This window comes from Erpetoichthys calabaricus, chromosome 2 (genome assembly GCF_900747795.2).
Source record: "Erpetoichthys calabaricus chromosome 2, fErpCal1.3, whole genome shotgun sequence".
NCBI classification, from domain to species: domain Eukaryota; kingdom Metazoa; phylum Chordata; class Cladistia; order Polypteriformes; family Polypteridae; genus Erpetoichthys; species Erpetoichthys calabaricus.
The window spans coordinates 289,973,824-289,991,323 of NC_041395.2; the positions used below are offsets into that span (position 1 = coordinate 289,973,824).

A 17,500-nucleotide genomic window follows, 5' to 3' on the forward strand; every position below is an offset into this window, starting at 1 on the left:
TTTATGCTCAGTTCTTGGAATAATGAACACAGCAGTATTTGCAGATCTAAGATTACAATTCTGTACATAAACAGGCATTTTAAATTGTGGTTGGGGGTGTCAAAATGTTTAAGAACCTTTTATTACAAGTAGAAGTATTTTAAAATTAAGTCTAAAGGACACTGGCAGCCAATGTAAAGATATTAATATTGGGGATAACATGCTCATATTTTTTCTTTTTGGTTAAATTCTCACTACTGCATTCTGTAGTCGACTTATTCCCTTCCTGGGTGGTCCTGATAAAAGAACATTACAGTAATCTATCTAGTGGCTAAATACAAATGCATGCTTTAACTTTTCAGCATCTTTAAATGTTATAAGAGATCGCACCCTTGCAGTGTTCCTTAGATGGAAGAAAGTGTTCTTGGTAATATTACAAATAAGCGATCTGAAATTAAGGTGGAAGTCAATTATAACACCTAAACTCTTAACCTCTAGTTTGATTTGCAGGGCCAGATGATTAATTTTGTTTCTAAGATTTCACTTTGTTTACTGTTGCCAATGACGAACAATTCTGTTTTTTCCTTGTTTGGTTTAAGAAAATCCATACTCATCCATTCTGTTAGAAAGGCATGGTATTAAAGGTTTAGAGCCTCTGGGTCATCAAGCACAATGGACATAATATAGTTGTGTCATCAGCATAGCTATGGTAATTTACATTGTATTTTGAAATAATCTGGCCTAATTGAAGCATGTAGAATGAAAATAATAATGGTCCCAAAATTGGATCCCTGTGGTACTCCATATAGAATATCATGAATTTTGGATACACAGTCACCACAACTGACAAAGAATTTCCTTCCAGTTATATAAGATTTAAACCAGCCCAAGGCAGTACCCAAAAGCACTACCCACTGGCTAAGGCAGTTTATAAGAATGTCTTAACGTATTGAATGCTGTGCTCAAGTCTAGTAAAACAAGTACAGATATTTTATTTGCATCTGCGTTAATTTGCAAATCATTTACTAATTTAACTAGGAACTGTTTCAGTACAATGATTTGATGTAAAACCTGACTGTAAACTTTCTAGAATAAATTTTTTATTCAAATAATAACTGCAGAAAAACTGCATTTTCAAAATTTTTTCTGAGAAAAGGCGAATTGGAGATTGGCCTATAATTGTCTAAGGTAGAGCAATCATCATTACTTTACTTGAGCTGAGGTTTAATTACAGCAGTTATAAAAGAATCTGGGGGAAAATCACAGAATCTAATGAACAATTTACTATGTCAAGAACTTTATTGATAATTAGATCAGAAACTTCTTTAAAGAAGTTTGTAGGAATGGGGTCCAATACACAAGTAACTGAGTAATTATTATATGAAGCTCAGATTCACTAATTTTAGTGAAGCAGCTTGGGTTAAGGTTCACAATGCTGAACTCATTGAGGCTCAACAAAATTTTTCTTTGAAGTTGGTTTTATAATGAGTCTAACATTATACATCTTTTTTCTCTAAAATATACTGCAAAATCTTCATTTTTAGTCTAGGTTGTTTTCAGTGATAATGGAGCTGGGATTAAAAAACAGTCAACAGTTGATAAAATAACTTTTGGATTTCCTGCACAATTATTAATAATTTTAGAAAAATGTGACTTTCTGTCCTGAAAAACTGGACAATTATATTTCACTATGAGAATTTTGGATTTCATAATTGACCATTAGTTTAGTCCTTCTCCATTGAAGTTCTGCCCTATGGCACTCTCCTTTAAGTTTATCTCAGTTTTCCACATTACTACGACTGCAAATCTTAAATGTTTTTGGGTGCTACCAAGTCCTCTGCAACCCGTATCTTCGCATTTAAATGCTCCATCATCGCTGCCTGCATTGGAAAAGCTAGTAAATTTAGGCTGTTAATTATATTAGAATATCTGGCAGCAGCTGCGCTGCCAAAATAATGCTGACTAAGGTCAAAAAAGACCAGGTGGTTTATAAATTCTCTTGACTTAATCACCCAGTATTACAAACCTGTCATAAGTCGTTATTATTATAGATAATAGATTTTAAAATTCATCAATAAAGAATGTGTTATATTTCAGCGGATGATAAATGGTAAGAAGTAAAGAATGTGAAACTCCTTGAATAACTTGTGCAAGTTATTTAAAAGATGTGAAATTACCAAAACTGATAACATTAAAATTTAACTTAGTAGAAAAAAATATTTGTGAAGCTGCAGGCTCTACCAGAAGAGATCCGAGTTATCTACAAAGCCGAAACGATTCTTTTCACAGAAAGTCTTCAGCCAGGTGTTCAGGGAGTAAAGTCTGCTGAATGCTTCATCTTATCTTCTCGTCATCGGAAGTGGCCCTGACATAATGATCCTCGCAGCCAGGGTCCACTCCTTGATGACATGAACAAGCGATGAGAAGTCCTTCAGTATCTCTCATTTATGGTGACAAATATCATTTACACCCATGTGAAGAACAACACTTCCGAATTGTCTGTGCTTGTGGTTCTTAAAAATTGGTGGTGTTTTCTTTTTGATATCCAAGACACAGGCAGCAGGATACAAAAGTCTTGTGGACAGATGATAGAAAGTTTAAATTGCAAACAATTGTGCCTCCAATAATTAATGAATCAGGTGTAGGCAAGTCTGGGGAGGGAGGGGTCCAAAGCGGTTGGTGGTTTTCAGTGGAGCTAGGGTAAAGGTGACTCGATGCGGCGTCCAGGTGAAGTGTCATGGAGTTGATGATGCCGAGATTTCTGGAGTACTTTAGAGGGAGTCTTCATGTAGTCTGGCTTTCTGGTTCTGCAGCGTGGATTGGCATGTGAGGAGCTGTTGAATCTGTTTATCCAGGATCGTGAGTTCTTCTTTGACAACTCTGAAGCTGATGATATGCCATCTTGGTCGCAGCTTCAAAACTTGAAAGACAGAGAAAATACAAAGAAGACAATTCTCCAATAAAGCAATATTCAATAAAAAATACAGACCAAAAATACAATCTATAACTCAATGTGCTAAATGAAAAGAAATGTTAAGACAAAATTCAGGAGAGCATGTAAGCGCAGAGGGAGAGGAGTTCAACCACAGATGACTTCTGTTGTTTTAACCAGACATGTTTCATATCACTTCCCATTTGCCCATTCATGCTTGATGATTATGAAACCCAATTTTCTTTTGTTCCCAATGTTTCTGAAAATTCACTTCTTACTTTCTCCTCCTTCAACTTGCACACTTTCAGGTTAGGTAACTAATTCTTCCTAGTTTTTCTTCATGTCTCTGAGTAAAAGATCTCCTATAACCAACTACTATTATTTCCATCATACCTCCAAAATTAAGAATCCTCTCACCTTTAACATTCCTGGTACTGAAGCTAAAGCGTCCATCGACTCCCTCATAACTATAAGCATTAACTCCCAACATTTGTGTGCAAGTTGGCAGCCATCACATTCCCCTTTGGCAACTCCCAGAAGGGTATCAGGGTAGCCTACCCTACTGCAACCATAATACTTCGCACTTAACTGGGGTATTGTGGTTGTGCCAGTTAGCTTCTTCTCTGTGCATTCTTCATCCACTTTTCTGTGTTTTTTTTTTTAGTTTGTTGCTTGTTTATTTTTTATTAAAATTACTATTTTTGTTTTATTTACAAACTAATTGCTTAAATTTATTTAGTGTACTAGTAATCATGCAGACCTCCCTGGTCTCAAATAAAGGTGGTTCATGTAGAGCAAGCTGAACATTACCATTTTGGGCACACATTCTTTTATTGGCAGTATGAAAAAATACTGCCACAAAGTTAGCATATTGCCGATCTAACTTTCCTAAGTAGTGCTCTTCAAACAAACATTGATGTAAGGATGTAAAAGCTAAACTTCCACATGGTTATAAACTCTCCTCGTTTGTCAGCATACATTTCTTGATGTTGTTTTCATTCTTGCATTCTGTATTGTGGATTGTGTCTGGCATGAGTTGATGAGCCATAGTATCAAGCTGCTGAATGGCTCTATATTCAGACTTACCTCTCCTTGCACTTTGTCACTGGAGCGCCTGCTGTGTTTAGCTTGATGTTCAGGAATTGTTGCAACTGGAGTATTTTCATGCCATCGTGGTGTGTAGCATTGTATTTTGCAATCATAACAATCACCTTTCTGTGAGGGTAGGAGCACAGGTCTGTTTGCATAGGCATTTGTCTGGTTTTGTCGCCTTCACATTCTATTTCCCATACTTGATGCTCAGAAGATGGTACTGCTGTTCTTGTTGTTCTTTCTAAGAGAAGACTCCACAATGTACTTTACATTCAGCAGATGTCACCCCTGTTCTTTTCCTTTCTGCCATGTGACCTTCTCGAGCAGTTTGCAGTAAGACACAGACCCTGATAGCTCTGTAAAGATTGCTGCTCTTCAAATGTTTCACTTCACCAGTGCATATCACATAATAAGCTTTTGATTAAGATCAAAATCAAGGTTCTTTCTATCCATCCATCCATCCATCCATTATCCAACCTAACACAGGGTCACGGGGGGTCTACTGGCTCCAATCCCAGCCAGCAACAGGGTGCAAGGCAGGAACAAATCCTGGTCCAGGCACCAGCCCACCGCAGGACACACACACACACACACCAAGCACACACTAGGGACAATTTAGGATTGCCAGTGCACCTAACCTGCATGTCTTTGGACTATGGGAGGAAACTGGTGCACCCAGAGGGAACCCACGCAGACACGGGGAGAGCATGCAAACTCCACGCAGGGAGGACCCGGGAAGTGAACTCAGGTCTCCTTACTGCGAGGCAGCAGCGCTACCACTGCGCCACCGTGCTGCCCAAATCAAGGTTCTAGCCCAAGTGAATTGTGAGTAATTGCATGACAAATTAATGTAACCCTTAAGACTTATATATATTTTTTAATGTACAGTACACCCCCAAAATTCGGGGTTACATTCTTAGAGCACCCGCGAATTGTGAAAAACCGCGACTTTCGGATGTGGTGAAAAAATGCCTTTTAAATGCCTATTTTTATAGTTTAAACCCTAAATACAGTATACCCCCAAAGCACTTTAATTTTGTTGCAAACTTAAGCTTAATACTTTAATACATTACCTAAAAACAGAATGTAAAGGTAAACCCGTCTACTGTACAGTACTGTACTGCTATGTCTCCCGCGGTGCTAGAATGTAAAATACCGATGTTACTGCTATACGTACTGTAATTCATGCAAGCTCGTTTTCTTTGGTATGCACTGTCGTTTTCTTTGTTATAAGTAGAGTAAATACATAATAATTTCACTTAATTAAAATACAGTAAAATGTACGGGTACTCACCAATGATGAATGATATTGGTGATGATGAAGAAGTAGCTGTGCAGTACGATGCAGAGAATTTAAAACTCCTCGGGTGGCACCTCTTCTTCAGGCGCTTCAGGAGGAGCCGTATGTGATGGGTCTTCTTCTGGTGGGGTTTCGTTCTGGCTTTTTTTTTTTTTATATAGGTTTCAGGAACATTGTGATGGGAAGTTGCTACATTGCCTCCTTTAGCGAACTGCTGGTACAATTTCCGTGCTTTCTCACAGATGATATTACCGTCCAAGGGGATGTTCTTCTTCCTGCAGTCGGTGATCCACAATGCCAAGGCAGATTCCATCTTGACGATATTTTTATTCCTTACGGTCATTACCGTTTTGGCACTATCACAGAAACTTACTAATACGGTACTCCAGATCGCTGCTTCGTTCTTCTTTATGTAGCGTGCGGTGCTTTCATTAATGCCATAGTGGCGCGATACTGCAGCATAACTTTTTAGTTCCTGGAGCAAATCCAGTAGTTCAACCTTCTCCTGGAGTGTTTTAAACTTCTGGTGCTTAGGCTCAGTGCCAGAAGCCTTAGAAAGTGCAGGGCGATTCAGCAACATCTTGTGTGTTTAAGATTAACAAAATTAATACAATAACAAAATGGAAAACACGAGGACACTCAGCTGGAGTTGTGTCACAGGGCAGCAATCAATCAGCAGCAAGGAGAAATGAATAATGCTCTCGGATTGGCTACTTTCACCATCCCAAACTGCGTTTCCCTCAGCAGTGGTAAACCCACTCACCTGGAGATGCTTCACAGGACAGCAATCAATCAGCAGCAAGGAGAAATGAACAACGCTCTCAGATTGGCTACTTTCACCATCCCAAACTGCGTTTCCCTCAGCGGTTGCTTCCTGTTCTCTCTGCAGCACAGTATTGCCACGAAAAAAGCCATAAAAAATTGCGGAGGATATTTGCGCTTTCCACTAACAATTAATAGTTAGGTTCTATGGAAAAATCTGCTAATGACTGAGTCCAAGAACCCTGAAACGTAACTTTGTATGACCTATTTACAATATGTTTTAATTAAAAAAAATCAATTATTAAAAAGTATTTTTATGGAAATCTTCTCTTTTATTAAGACATTTGAACCTGTGCAGTTTGTTCAAATTCTGACTGGGAAATCCCTGTTTATAAGGCTGTTACTGAAAATATAACTTTTTTTTGAGTCACTACATTGCTGAACAAAGTGTGCACCGTAATTAGTATCCAAAGCTGCAATGCTTACCTTAAAGCATATTTTAGAAAGCATTTTATCTGATATTATTTTCAGCTCAACTTTGACTTCCTTTTGTGCTTTACCTTATACATACACGTAATGTGTACTTAGATTTTTGGAAAGGGAAAGAAAAAATGAATCTAACATTTAAAACAGTAACATGAAACTTTATTGCATCCTGTTTGCTTTATTGATTTAATTGGGCTAAGATTAATTTGCATTATTTGTGACTTAGTAACTTTTCATGCATATAACTGAATGTTTTCATTATGAATGAAAGATTGTAAGGTTATTATTAACGAATGTAAGATTTAGCAATGGTAGTGTTAACACCTATGAGACAAGCTTGTACTTGCAGTTTCTTCAGTAGATTGATAAAACACTAATCAAACTATCTTTTGTGAAGTCTAGTTAAATTGCTATTGTGGCTGATTTAATGTTATGAATCCAGTGTCTATGCATTAATGTATTGTCATTATGTAGTGCCTGGAGGAGTCTCTCAGTCAGAATGTGGTCCACTTTGACATAATATTATAAAATGCCACCATTCTTGTTCAGGCACCTTGGAACCATTTGACCAGAAGGGGTTGACCTCTCTTAGCCTCATGGAGTATCTGCCCTTTCCTCCTGGGTATATTCCTGGTGACACACTTCTTGTCACCTCTTGAAAAGAGAACAAATCAGACTCTTAAGCATCTTAAGTTCTTGGTCCCCTTCTAGGTTGTTTTCTGTGTTCCACCTATGCATTTCCCCAAAGAAGGCAGAGAAAATTGTAACACTGTTTTTAAAAACAGAAAATAGTAAGATTATCACTAAATTAGGACTAAACAAGCTGTTTTAGAAGTAAATTGGGTTTTAGGCATTTTTGTGATGGACGTTGATGCAGATAGCATTACTAAAAATTTTAGTCAAAAGGTTTAAGTGAAAATACTGGTGCCATAATACAATGTTATACTGCTTTTGGGACAAAAGGCTAGTTTGCCAAAGTACATGTTTTGCACCTTGATAACACACCACTGTAGTATTACTTCCCAGAATGGACAATACGTTCCAGAGAGCCCATCACCATACAGTGGGCCCTGGCCATTGTAATACAATACAAGCAAGTATGCCTCCCTGAAAAGTGCAGAGTACTATGCTTAATCATAGCCAAAGGGCTAAGAAGTGATTGTTCTGTTTTTGCTGCATTGCAGTTGACACTGTTCATCAGCTGTGGTTCGTAAAACATAACTTGCCATAACTTGCTCACATTGATTCATGAAACCTGTGTTTTTTTGCTGTTTGGCAAAGTGGAGAGCTCTAAATACAGCGTGTGAGGGTCAGGATGGGTATCTTGATTGCATGAGGTGAATGTGTTTTGATTAGAACCTCCCTCTTTCTCATATTCCTTTCTTCTCTCTCTCCCCTGATATCCAGGCTAAATATCAATATTTTGGCTGTAACTGTAGATAAAACAAAAGACTTTGACTTTTGTATTCATTTACTATTTTATTAATACATTAAAACTTGAAAGGGCCATTTATTTAGCTTTCTGACAGTAGTGCTCCAGGTCTGGTGCTCTCTACTGAAAGTCATTTTACTTTCACTTGTATGGAAGCTGAAGAATTCTTCTTGAATGTCTATGCTGTACTTTCCTTTAAGTGATATCGTTTAGATGTCTTGACAATGCACATACAGTATGATTCACTTCACATTGGACCCTGCCACATATTAGTAAGCACATAGTAGAAGCCTGAGTAACAGCTTTCAAACGTGGTATCTAGTACAGCTGTACTAGATTAGAGAGGTCAAAATCTTCTGGTCACACACTGTATATGTGACTGGCTCTTGGGACTATGTCTTTACCAGCTGAAAGAACTGTAGTTGTTAGCACATTGTACTGTACATTGCTTGATGAATGGACTGGACATACTAAACTACCCCCCCTGCCACGCCACAACTGTTGAATCTTATTTTCTGGAATAGTACAGCATATCAGAAATTCAATTAGAAATGGGATATGTAAAATCTTTAATTCATTGATTTTAGTGCATGTTACCAACATTTGTATTCATTTCACATAGTATCTTGAAGTCCTCATACTTATGGTTGAAAGAAATTCAAACATTTAAGTGAAGTAGATACATAAGTGCTTGTTGGTAATGCAGTAGTAAAATGTTTGAGGGCCTTTATTTGATTGATTCTTTGGTTAACCTATGATGATTTTTATTTTTTAATACCCTTAGCGAAGTCTGGTTTTACTGTGCAGTGAACTGGATAAACACATAAAATGTGACATCAGAGAACACGATAGACATCTATATCGAAGCAAGGTACGTTCTTATTTAAACTGTTCTAGTAATAGTATGTTACTTTATATTCTGCCAACTATGCAGGTACCATACAATGCCAGTTCACTACCTATTCTTATTTATAATAATAATGAGCAGCAAAGTATAAGAACATTGCTGACACTGGTCAGTAAAAGCTACCTATTCTTTTTAAAGTATTCTCTAACTGCACATTGGGCATGGTAATCAACAACTCCCAAATCTATTGCTTTCTATAAATGAATCTGTGATTTTTATATCAACCAATATTAGTTAACCTTGACCCAGATCAGTGTCTCCATAAGGCACCACCATCCTCCTTTCACCACATGTTCTAATGACTTAAAATGGCTATACATAAAGTACAGTACTAAAGCCTTAGGCCATCCAAGAAATTTACTTTTAAAGGTAGTTATCCAAGAAGTAATTATTGATTTGCTTGAAAATAAAACAAATACTTTTATCTTTGTTCAGAAATTGATTTTACCCCAATCTGTGATTACTCTGTAGGTGAATGTTAAGGTTTGTGAGGTTTTCATCCTTAATCTGTACAACAACACAGCATTTTCTGTTCCAAGACAATGCGCTTATAATTTACACTTTCAATGTTGTATTCATAAACCTCCCACACAGAACTTTGTTCTTTTCTACCCCCATGTTTACTTTTGAAGCTGTCTCAGTCAGTTGCCACCTGCAGACTGGAAATGTTAGGAAAAAAGCAGAAAATTATACTATGTTCAGAAAGATGTGATAATAATACCCAGGCAGGGAGTTAGAGAGTAGGCAACCATTGGATTTTAGCTGTAGCGAGAGAACCACAGACAAATTAGTATGTAGTGTGAAGGCTTAGGGATATCCAAAGCTTAAATAGCTACTGCCCAAGAACAGCAAGTAGTCAATGAGCAAAGAATGAGAGCTTGCAGTAGTTGAATGGACAGCCACAAAAAAGACAGAAACAGTATCTTACATTATGAGAAATTATATATATATGATGTTAAACATTAATAACAGATCTTTGAAATATCTATTTTGAGAGAGAATGAAAGGAGGGAGGATTCTGGTACCAAATTATTCTCATGATATCAGGTATTTTTAGTTATGAATGTAAAACTAAGAAAAAAGCAAAAACAAACATAAGTCAAATAGATATACATTTAAAAAGCACATATTTTAATTTTTCATCAGTTTGTGAATAAACTGTCATATCAATAATTGTGTGAGGTTTCTATTGCTTCTTTGCCAAATGAGCTTTTAAAAATTAACAACAAAAAAAAATTCTACTGTGAAAAATGACAGGTAAATTGTTAAAGTAATATAACATTAAGTATTTTTCACTTGTGATTTTCTGTCCATAAGATAAAGTTTTTTTTTTGTTTTTTTTTGACAACACATTTCAGCTTTAGACTTGTGAATTACACCTTGATAGTGCAAAGAAAACCAGCAGCTTGTCGCCTAACATCAGACCACATATGCACCCTGTAAAATTTGGTTCCACAGGGTGCTGCTATGTCATTTGCCTTGCACATATGCTGGGCTCTGTCACAATTCAGTGACATGGCAACTTTGAAAGTTGCCCAGCATTCTTGTTACACACCACACATCATCATGCTATCACTGTCAGTTCCTGAAGGATCTATATATATATATATATATATATATATATATATATATATATATATATATATATATATATATATATATATATAATATGTATATATATATATATAATATGTATATATATATATATATATATATATATATATATATATATATATATATATAATATGTATATATATATATATATATTATATATATATATATATATATATATATATATATATATATATAATATGTATATAATAATATAATTCACTAAGCCGACAGGGCAACGCAAGTCAACCATGGGATATGCACGACAGCCACGCCCACCAACTCTAAGACCATGGGATACAACGACAACTCACAGAGCCATGCCCACCAACTCTAAGAATTCACTAAGTCCATGGCAAGCAAGACGCACGCAAGACAGAGCCACGCCCGCCAACAATTTTGAGTGAGAGTGAAAGCATTTGCCAAGAATGTTTTCATTAATCAAGATCAAAAGTTGGAGGTTCGAAGACGATAACATACCATCGTAGTTCCGACCATAAACGATGACGACTGGCGATTCGGTGGTGTTATTCCCATGACCCGCCTGGCAGCCAACCAGGTAACCAAAGTCTTTGTGTTCTGGGGGGAGTAAGGGTGCAAAGCTGAAACTTAAAGGAATTGACGGAAGTGCTCCACCACGTGTGGAGCCTTTCGTGTAATTTGACTCAACATGGGAAACCTCATCCGGCCTGGACACGGAGAGGATTGACAGATTGATAGCTCTTTCTCGATTCTGTGGGTGGTTGTGCATGGCCATTCTTAGTTGGTGGAGCGATTTGTTTGGTTAATTCCGATAATGAAAGAGACTCCCTCCTGCTAAATAATTACGCGACCCCCGAGCGGTGGGCGTCTAACTTCTTAGAGGGACAAGTAGCTTTCAGCCACATGAGATTGAGCAATAACAGGTCTGTGCTGCCCTTAGATGTCCGGTGCTGCACGCGCGCTAGACTGAATGGAACAACGTGTGTCTACCTGGCGCCGAGAGGCGTGGGTAAGCCGTTGAACCCCATTCGTGATGGAGACCGGGGCTTCCAATTGTTCCCCACGAACGAGGAATTCCCAGTAAGTGCAGGTCATACGCTCGCACTGATTAAGTCCCTGTCCTTTGTACACACCTCCCGTCGCTACTACCATGGTCGGATGACTTGGTGGATTATATATAGAAAAGCAGCCGGAACCGCAAAGAACAATGAAAAGTCAACGTGACTCACAGGTGCATGTGGACTGTACACAGATGAAAGCGACTCAGGTGAGGAGTTGGGGCCGGGCACATGAGCAGGCAGTGTGTACTGAACGATGACTAAGAGATGACTAAGAAATCAGCAGACTAGAATGGCGGGGTGGAATGGGTATCCCTCCTCCAACCACCCCCACCCCCCCGTTCTGCCGTCCAGCCCCAACCCTCGCTCTGGGAGGTGGAGGCGCGATGACGGTCCTCCAGTTTTCAGTCACAGACAATTGTTTGTTGCCCTCTCCAGAGTTCCATCTTTTCATTCACCTACAGTTGTATCCTCAAACCCACCCAATTTGGACAACTGTGTCTTTCAGGAAGTGTTCACCCATCAATACATTATTATGCGGCGTATGTTACGCCACGGGTTGGCTAGTTCATTATAATCACACAGTAGATTGCTTTCTTCTCCATGTTCTTTACGTTTTGACTGCCCATATTCAGCTTGCCCTATCATTACAAACTGAAAGTATCAGACAGTAATATGTTGCAAAGGATTTCCAACAAACTATTAAAAAAGACCATTATATTAAAGATAGTATTAATTTATTCTGTTACTTTTCATTCTTGAGTAAGTGCTGCAATTTCTATACCATTAACCTGTTTTTTTATGTAAATACCGTTTATTTAATGCTAGAAGTCTACACTAAAAGCACATATGCTTTGTTTCTTTTTAGTTCCGGTATGCTTCAGTAAGGAGCTACTAACTAATAATTGTGTCATTCTTATAAAGTACTTGCAGTGCATCCAGAAAGTATTCACAGCGCATCACTTTTTCCACCTTTTGTTATGTTACAGCCTTATTCCAAAATGGATTAAATTCATTTTTTTCCTCAGAATTCTGCACACAACACCCCATAATGACAACGTGAAAAACGTTTACTTGAGGTTTTTGCAAATTTATTAAAAATAAAAAAAACTGAGAAATCACATGTACATAAGTATTCACAGCCTTTGCTCAATACTTTGGCGATGCACCTTTGGCAGCAATTACAGCCTCAAGTCTTGTTGAATATGATGCCACAAGCTTGGCACACCTATCCTTGGCCAGTTTTGCCCATTCCTCTTTGCAGCACCTCTCAAGCTCCATCAGGTTGGATGGGAAGCTTCGGTGCACAGCCATTTTAAGATCTCTCCAGAGATGTTCAATCGGATTCAAGTCTGGGCTCTGGCTGGACCACTCAAGGACATTCACAGAGTTGTCCTGAAGCTACTCCTTTGATATCTTGGCTGTGTGCTTAGGGTCGTTGTCCTGCTGAAAGATGAACCGTCGCCTCAGTCTGAGGTCAAGAGTGCTCTGGAGCAGGTTTTCATCCAGGATGTCTCTGTACATTGCTGCAGTCATCTTTCCCTTTATCCTGACTAGTCTCCCAGTCCCTGCCGCTGAAAAACATCCCCACAGCATGATGTTGCCACCACCATGCTTCACTGTAGGGATGGTGCCAGGTTTCCTACAAACGTGAAGCCTGGCATTCAAACCAAAGAGTTCAATCTTTGTCTCATCAGACCAGAGAATTTTCTTTCTCATGGTCTGAGAGTCCTTCAGGTGCCTTTTGGCAAACTCCAGGCGGGCTGCCATGTGCCTTTTACTAAGGAGTGGCTTCCGTCTGGCCACTCTACCATACTGGCCTGATTGGTGGATTGCTGCAGAGATGATTGTCCTTCTGGAAGTTTCTCCTCTCTCCTCAGAGGACCTCTGGAGCTCTGACAGAGTGACCATTGGGTTCTTGGTCACCTCCCTGACTAAGGCCCTTCACCCCCGATCGCTCAGTTTAGATGGCCGGCCAGCTCTAGGAAGAGTCCTGGTGGTTTTGAACTTCTTCCACTTACGGATGATGGAGGACACTGTGTTCATTGGGACCTTCAAAGCAGCAGAAATTTTTCTGTAACCTTCCCCAGATATGTGCCTCGAGACAATCCTGTCTCGGAGGTCTACAGAAAATTCCTTTTGACTTCATGCTTGGTTTGTGCTCTGACATGAACTGTCAACTGTGGGACCTTATCTAGACAGGTGTGTGCCTTTCCAAATCATGTCCAATCAACTGAATTTACCACAGGTGGACTCCAATTAAGCTGCAGAAACATCTCAAGGATGATCAGGGGAAACAGGATACACCTGAGCTCAATTTTGAGCTTCATAGCAAAGGCTGTGAATACTTATGTACATGTGCTTTCTCAATTTTTTTATTTTTAATAAATTTGCAAAAACCTCAAGTAAACTTTTTTCATGTTGTCATTCCATTTTGGAATAAGGCTGTAACATAACAAAATGTGGAAAAAGTGATGCGCTGTTAATACTTTCCGGATGTACTGTATGCATTGCACTGTAGCTTTAAGAATTATGCTCTGGGGTAGTCTAAATACTTAGTATTATTTTTTTCTGTATAGCCATGCCCATGCAGGCCTTTTTTATAATTTTATTTGACTACAACTAATTTAAGTAATGTAAGATTTTACAGTCCTTTTCTTAATTCTACTACATTTGACAGGTTAAGGATTTGGTTGCGCGAATTTACACAAAATGGCAAGAGCTTCTTCAAAAAACTAAACCTCCTCAGGTATGCTTTCCAGTAGTTATGGTTTAATAAGCTGTTTTTTTCTCTCTGTGCCTCTATTGGTTAAATAAAAAAGATTTTTTTAATTGGTTAATGGTAAGGTTTCTTTCTACTAAATCATTACACGTTGGTATTTTGTTTTGCCACTTATTTAAAAATTAATTTTGGCCATGTTTGTAATACAGACATTTATCACTGGATTCTACATAAATAATAAAGAAATTCAGGGTGTGTTTTCAACTTCCATAAATTAATTACTATTTCTACTGCGGTTACAGTCTGTGGGAGAATTCCAGTTTTACATTATTGCCATTTTTTAAACTCCTGGTTTACAATAAACATGAATGCCAAATAAATCATTGTACACTGCGTCTCACTGAATAGTGTGTCAAGAAGCTGTGCCATACCAGGTTTAGGTAGATTGTTTCAAAAAGGACTCTCGTGAGCAGTGTGTGGGATTGGAAACGGTTTATTACTGCTGAATTACTGAGTACCTTTATCAGATGTGACAGATTTTTGTATATTCAGTGGCATTACAAAAATTAAATAGTCCATTGTTTCTCTAATTATGATCAGGTACTAACGAACAATGTTTTAGACCACTTTCAATTTTACAATAAACTAGTTCTCTTACCCACCTTCGCCCAAGAAATTTAATTTGCCTAAGTTATAGTGCCATTGGTTAATTCATTATGTAATCAAGGACTTTTGTGTATTTAATATTTATTTATTTATTTTTTACCTGGGGCTAATGTTATTAGTTCACTTAACCTGCTTACTTTTGAACATGCTGCATGCAGTCCTTGATGGTGTTGGTATGAAAGAGTTGCAGCAGAAATTCATACTAAAGTGGCATTTGGTATGTTACAAAGGTGATTTAAAGTTGCTTCATTCAAATCTAAAAACTGCTAAAAATCTCAACTCTCCATTACCATCAAAGTCTAAAATTAGTACTGCCTCAGTATACAGTGGATTTGTTTCAATTAAAAAAAAAAAACCCTTGCTAATACTTTTAATTACTCAGAAGCACCATACTGTTCTATTCTTATTACATTCTGAAAAAAACAGCATCTCTATCAGCTATGGAAAAACATGTGCTTCATGTTAATTTGGTTTATTTTTGGTTTGTTCCTTTTTTTTTTTTTTTTTTTTTTATTTTTTTTTTTACCTTAAAAAAGTGCTTAACGGTAATCGATCACTGATTGGTATTGCGAACCCAATGACAATATGCAGGCGATGCACTGATCTAAAAAAACAAAAAAAAAAAAAAAAAAGTATATTTAGTTTTTCTCAGAGTATCCCAGAGTCCGCCAAAGTCATTGACGTAACTATGTAATATTTTTCCCCCCTTTCAAAATTTCAATTGTTTCACTAAGCGGGACATCCCCACCCCCAATCCCCGTCTTCAAATCAGGCTCACCTCACAAAGGGAGCTCCCCCAACCCCGCCAAAATGCTGTCTGTAGATCATCAAGGAACTTATTAAAGGTAAAACTGGATTCCAGGTCCACAAAGTTTGATAACCACTGCCCCAATATAACCACTATAATCCAGCAAGACAATGAAATGGCCATTCCAAAGAGCTTGAAGAATAAAAATGCAACAGTTGCTCCCACAGGTCAGTTTTGAACAATATTACAGATAAAATGAAGGGGTTTGGGTATATTATATATTATATACCTTTTTTACTTAGTCAGTTGTGTGTGATTGAATATGTTCATGGTCACACTGCCTGGCAAGCACTTGCTAAGTATATTTTCTTTGAGCTTTCCTGAACTTTGCTCCTTACACTTATATTTCTCCATGAGATTTCTGTCAGCTCTGTGGTGAAACAGTGGACATGTTGCATTAGAATGTCCCACTCGCTAGAGCATTATTGATGACAACAAAAGATGCAGTTTTTAACCCCCCCATTCCCACCTTCCCACAGATAAGATGTGTCAAACTCTCCTTTCTTAGTGGATACCTGCTACTCTAGATATACCATCCTGCCAAATTGCAGCTTCTTAGCTAAATGGGAGATATTGTTTGAGGTGTTGAGACTGTCAGCATTGTTTTTATATTAATATAACATATATCCATCCATCCATTTTCCAACACGCTGAATCCGAACACAGGGTCACGGGGGTCTGCTGGAGCCAATCCCAGCCAACACAGGGCATAAGGCAGGAACCAATCCCGGGCAGGGTGCCAACCCACCGCAGATATAACATATAAAATATATATAATAGAGAGAGAGAAATACCATTTTACATAAGCTTCAGGTGCAACTACAGTAAGTGACCTATATGCCTTCTTCTTAGGTACATATTTGTACCAATAAGTATTAATGTTAAAACTGATTCTGACTTCAGTCAATCATAGTCAGGCATCATTTTATATTTTGTCCTTAATAACAATTAAAATAATGAGTAGTTTTCAAAGTAGTTTTCATGACTGAAAAAGTATTAATGTAAGGTGTGAGTGTGAATGTCTGTCCACCCTGTAGTGGGCTGTTGCGTTTTCTGGGTTTAGTTCTAGCCTTGGTATGGTAGGCGCAATTGTCTTTTGAACTTAAAATGGACAAGAAGTAAGCATTGATGGGCTTAAATGCAGAAAGAAAACAATACAGTTATTAAGTGACAAATTTTAGAGTAGGTTTTACTTTATAGCAGAGCAAAGTTGGATTTTAACATAAATGTAAACATCAGGAACAAAGACAATACATAGCTAAAGTATAGTGTTCTGTTTTCAACAAGGATTCGTCTGAATATGTTTCAAATTATTTTGAGCTTAGGTTTTTGAATTATCTTCTACTAGAAAAAAAGGAAATGTCACTGAGGTGACTGACCAACAAGATGTTTATATATCATTAAATACAAATCATCTCTGTTTTATTTCATAGGGAAAACTGCATGATTACTGGGAACCTTTAGCAGATGACCAGATCACACCTACTGATTGAAGATGGTTCAAGTGAACTTCACACATAATATCAGATATTTTTATTTATATCAGAAGAACATCCCCACTATTAAAGCAGAATATTGCACTCTTCTTTTGTTAAACAGAATTAAGGTGGCATATGCATATGTTAGAATATTCTTATATTTTTGCTTCATATATTATATACATGGAATGTTGCTTTATTTTCTTGTTTGAATATTTGAATGTACAGTATATTTGTATATATGATTATTGGATAAAGAAGTTAAAATTGAAGATTGTAAGCATT

General features: G+C 37.6%; 1 protein-coding gene across 1 annotated transcript in view; it reads left to right on the forward strand.

The window, feature by feature from the left end:
• Nucleotides 1–17,268, forward strand: part of slf2 (SMC5-SMC6 complex localization factor 2) — a 67,582-nt gene extending 50,314 nt beyond the window's left edge. The window contains exons 18-20 of the mRNA XM_028795744.2: nucleotides 8,768–8,854; nucleotides 14,222–14,290; nucleotides 17,171–17,268. Coding sequence (XP_028651577.1) covers nucleotides 8,768–8,854; nucleotides 14,222–14,290; nucleotides 17,171–17,230 — 216 coding nt within the window. The 3' untranslated portion in view covers nucleotides 17,231–17,268. The remainder of the gene's footprint in view (nucleotides 1–8,767; nucleotides 8,855–14,221; nucleotides 14,291–17,170) is intronic.
• The last annotated feature ends 232 nt before the right edge of the window (nucleotides 17,269–17,500 follow it).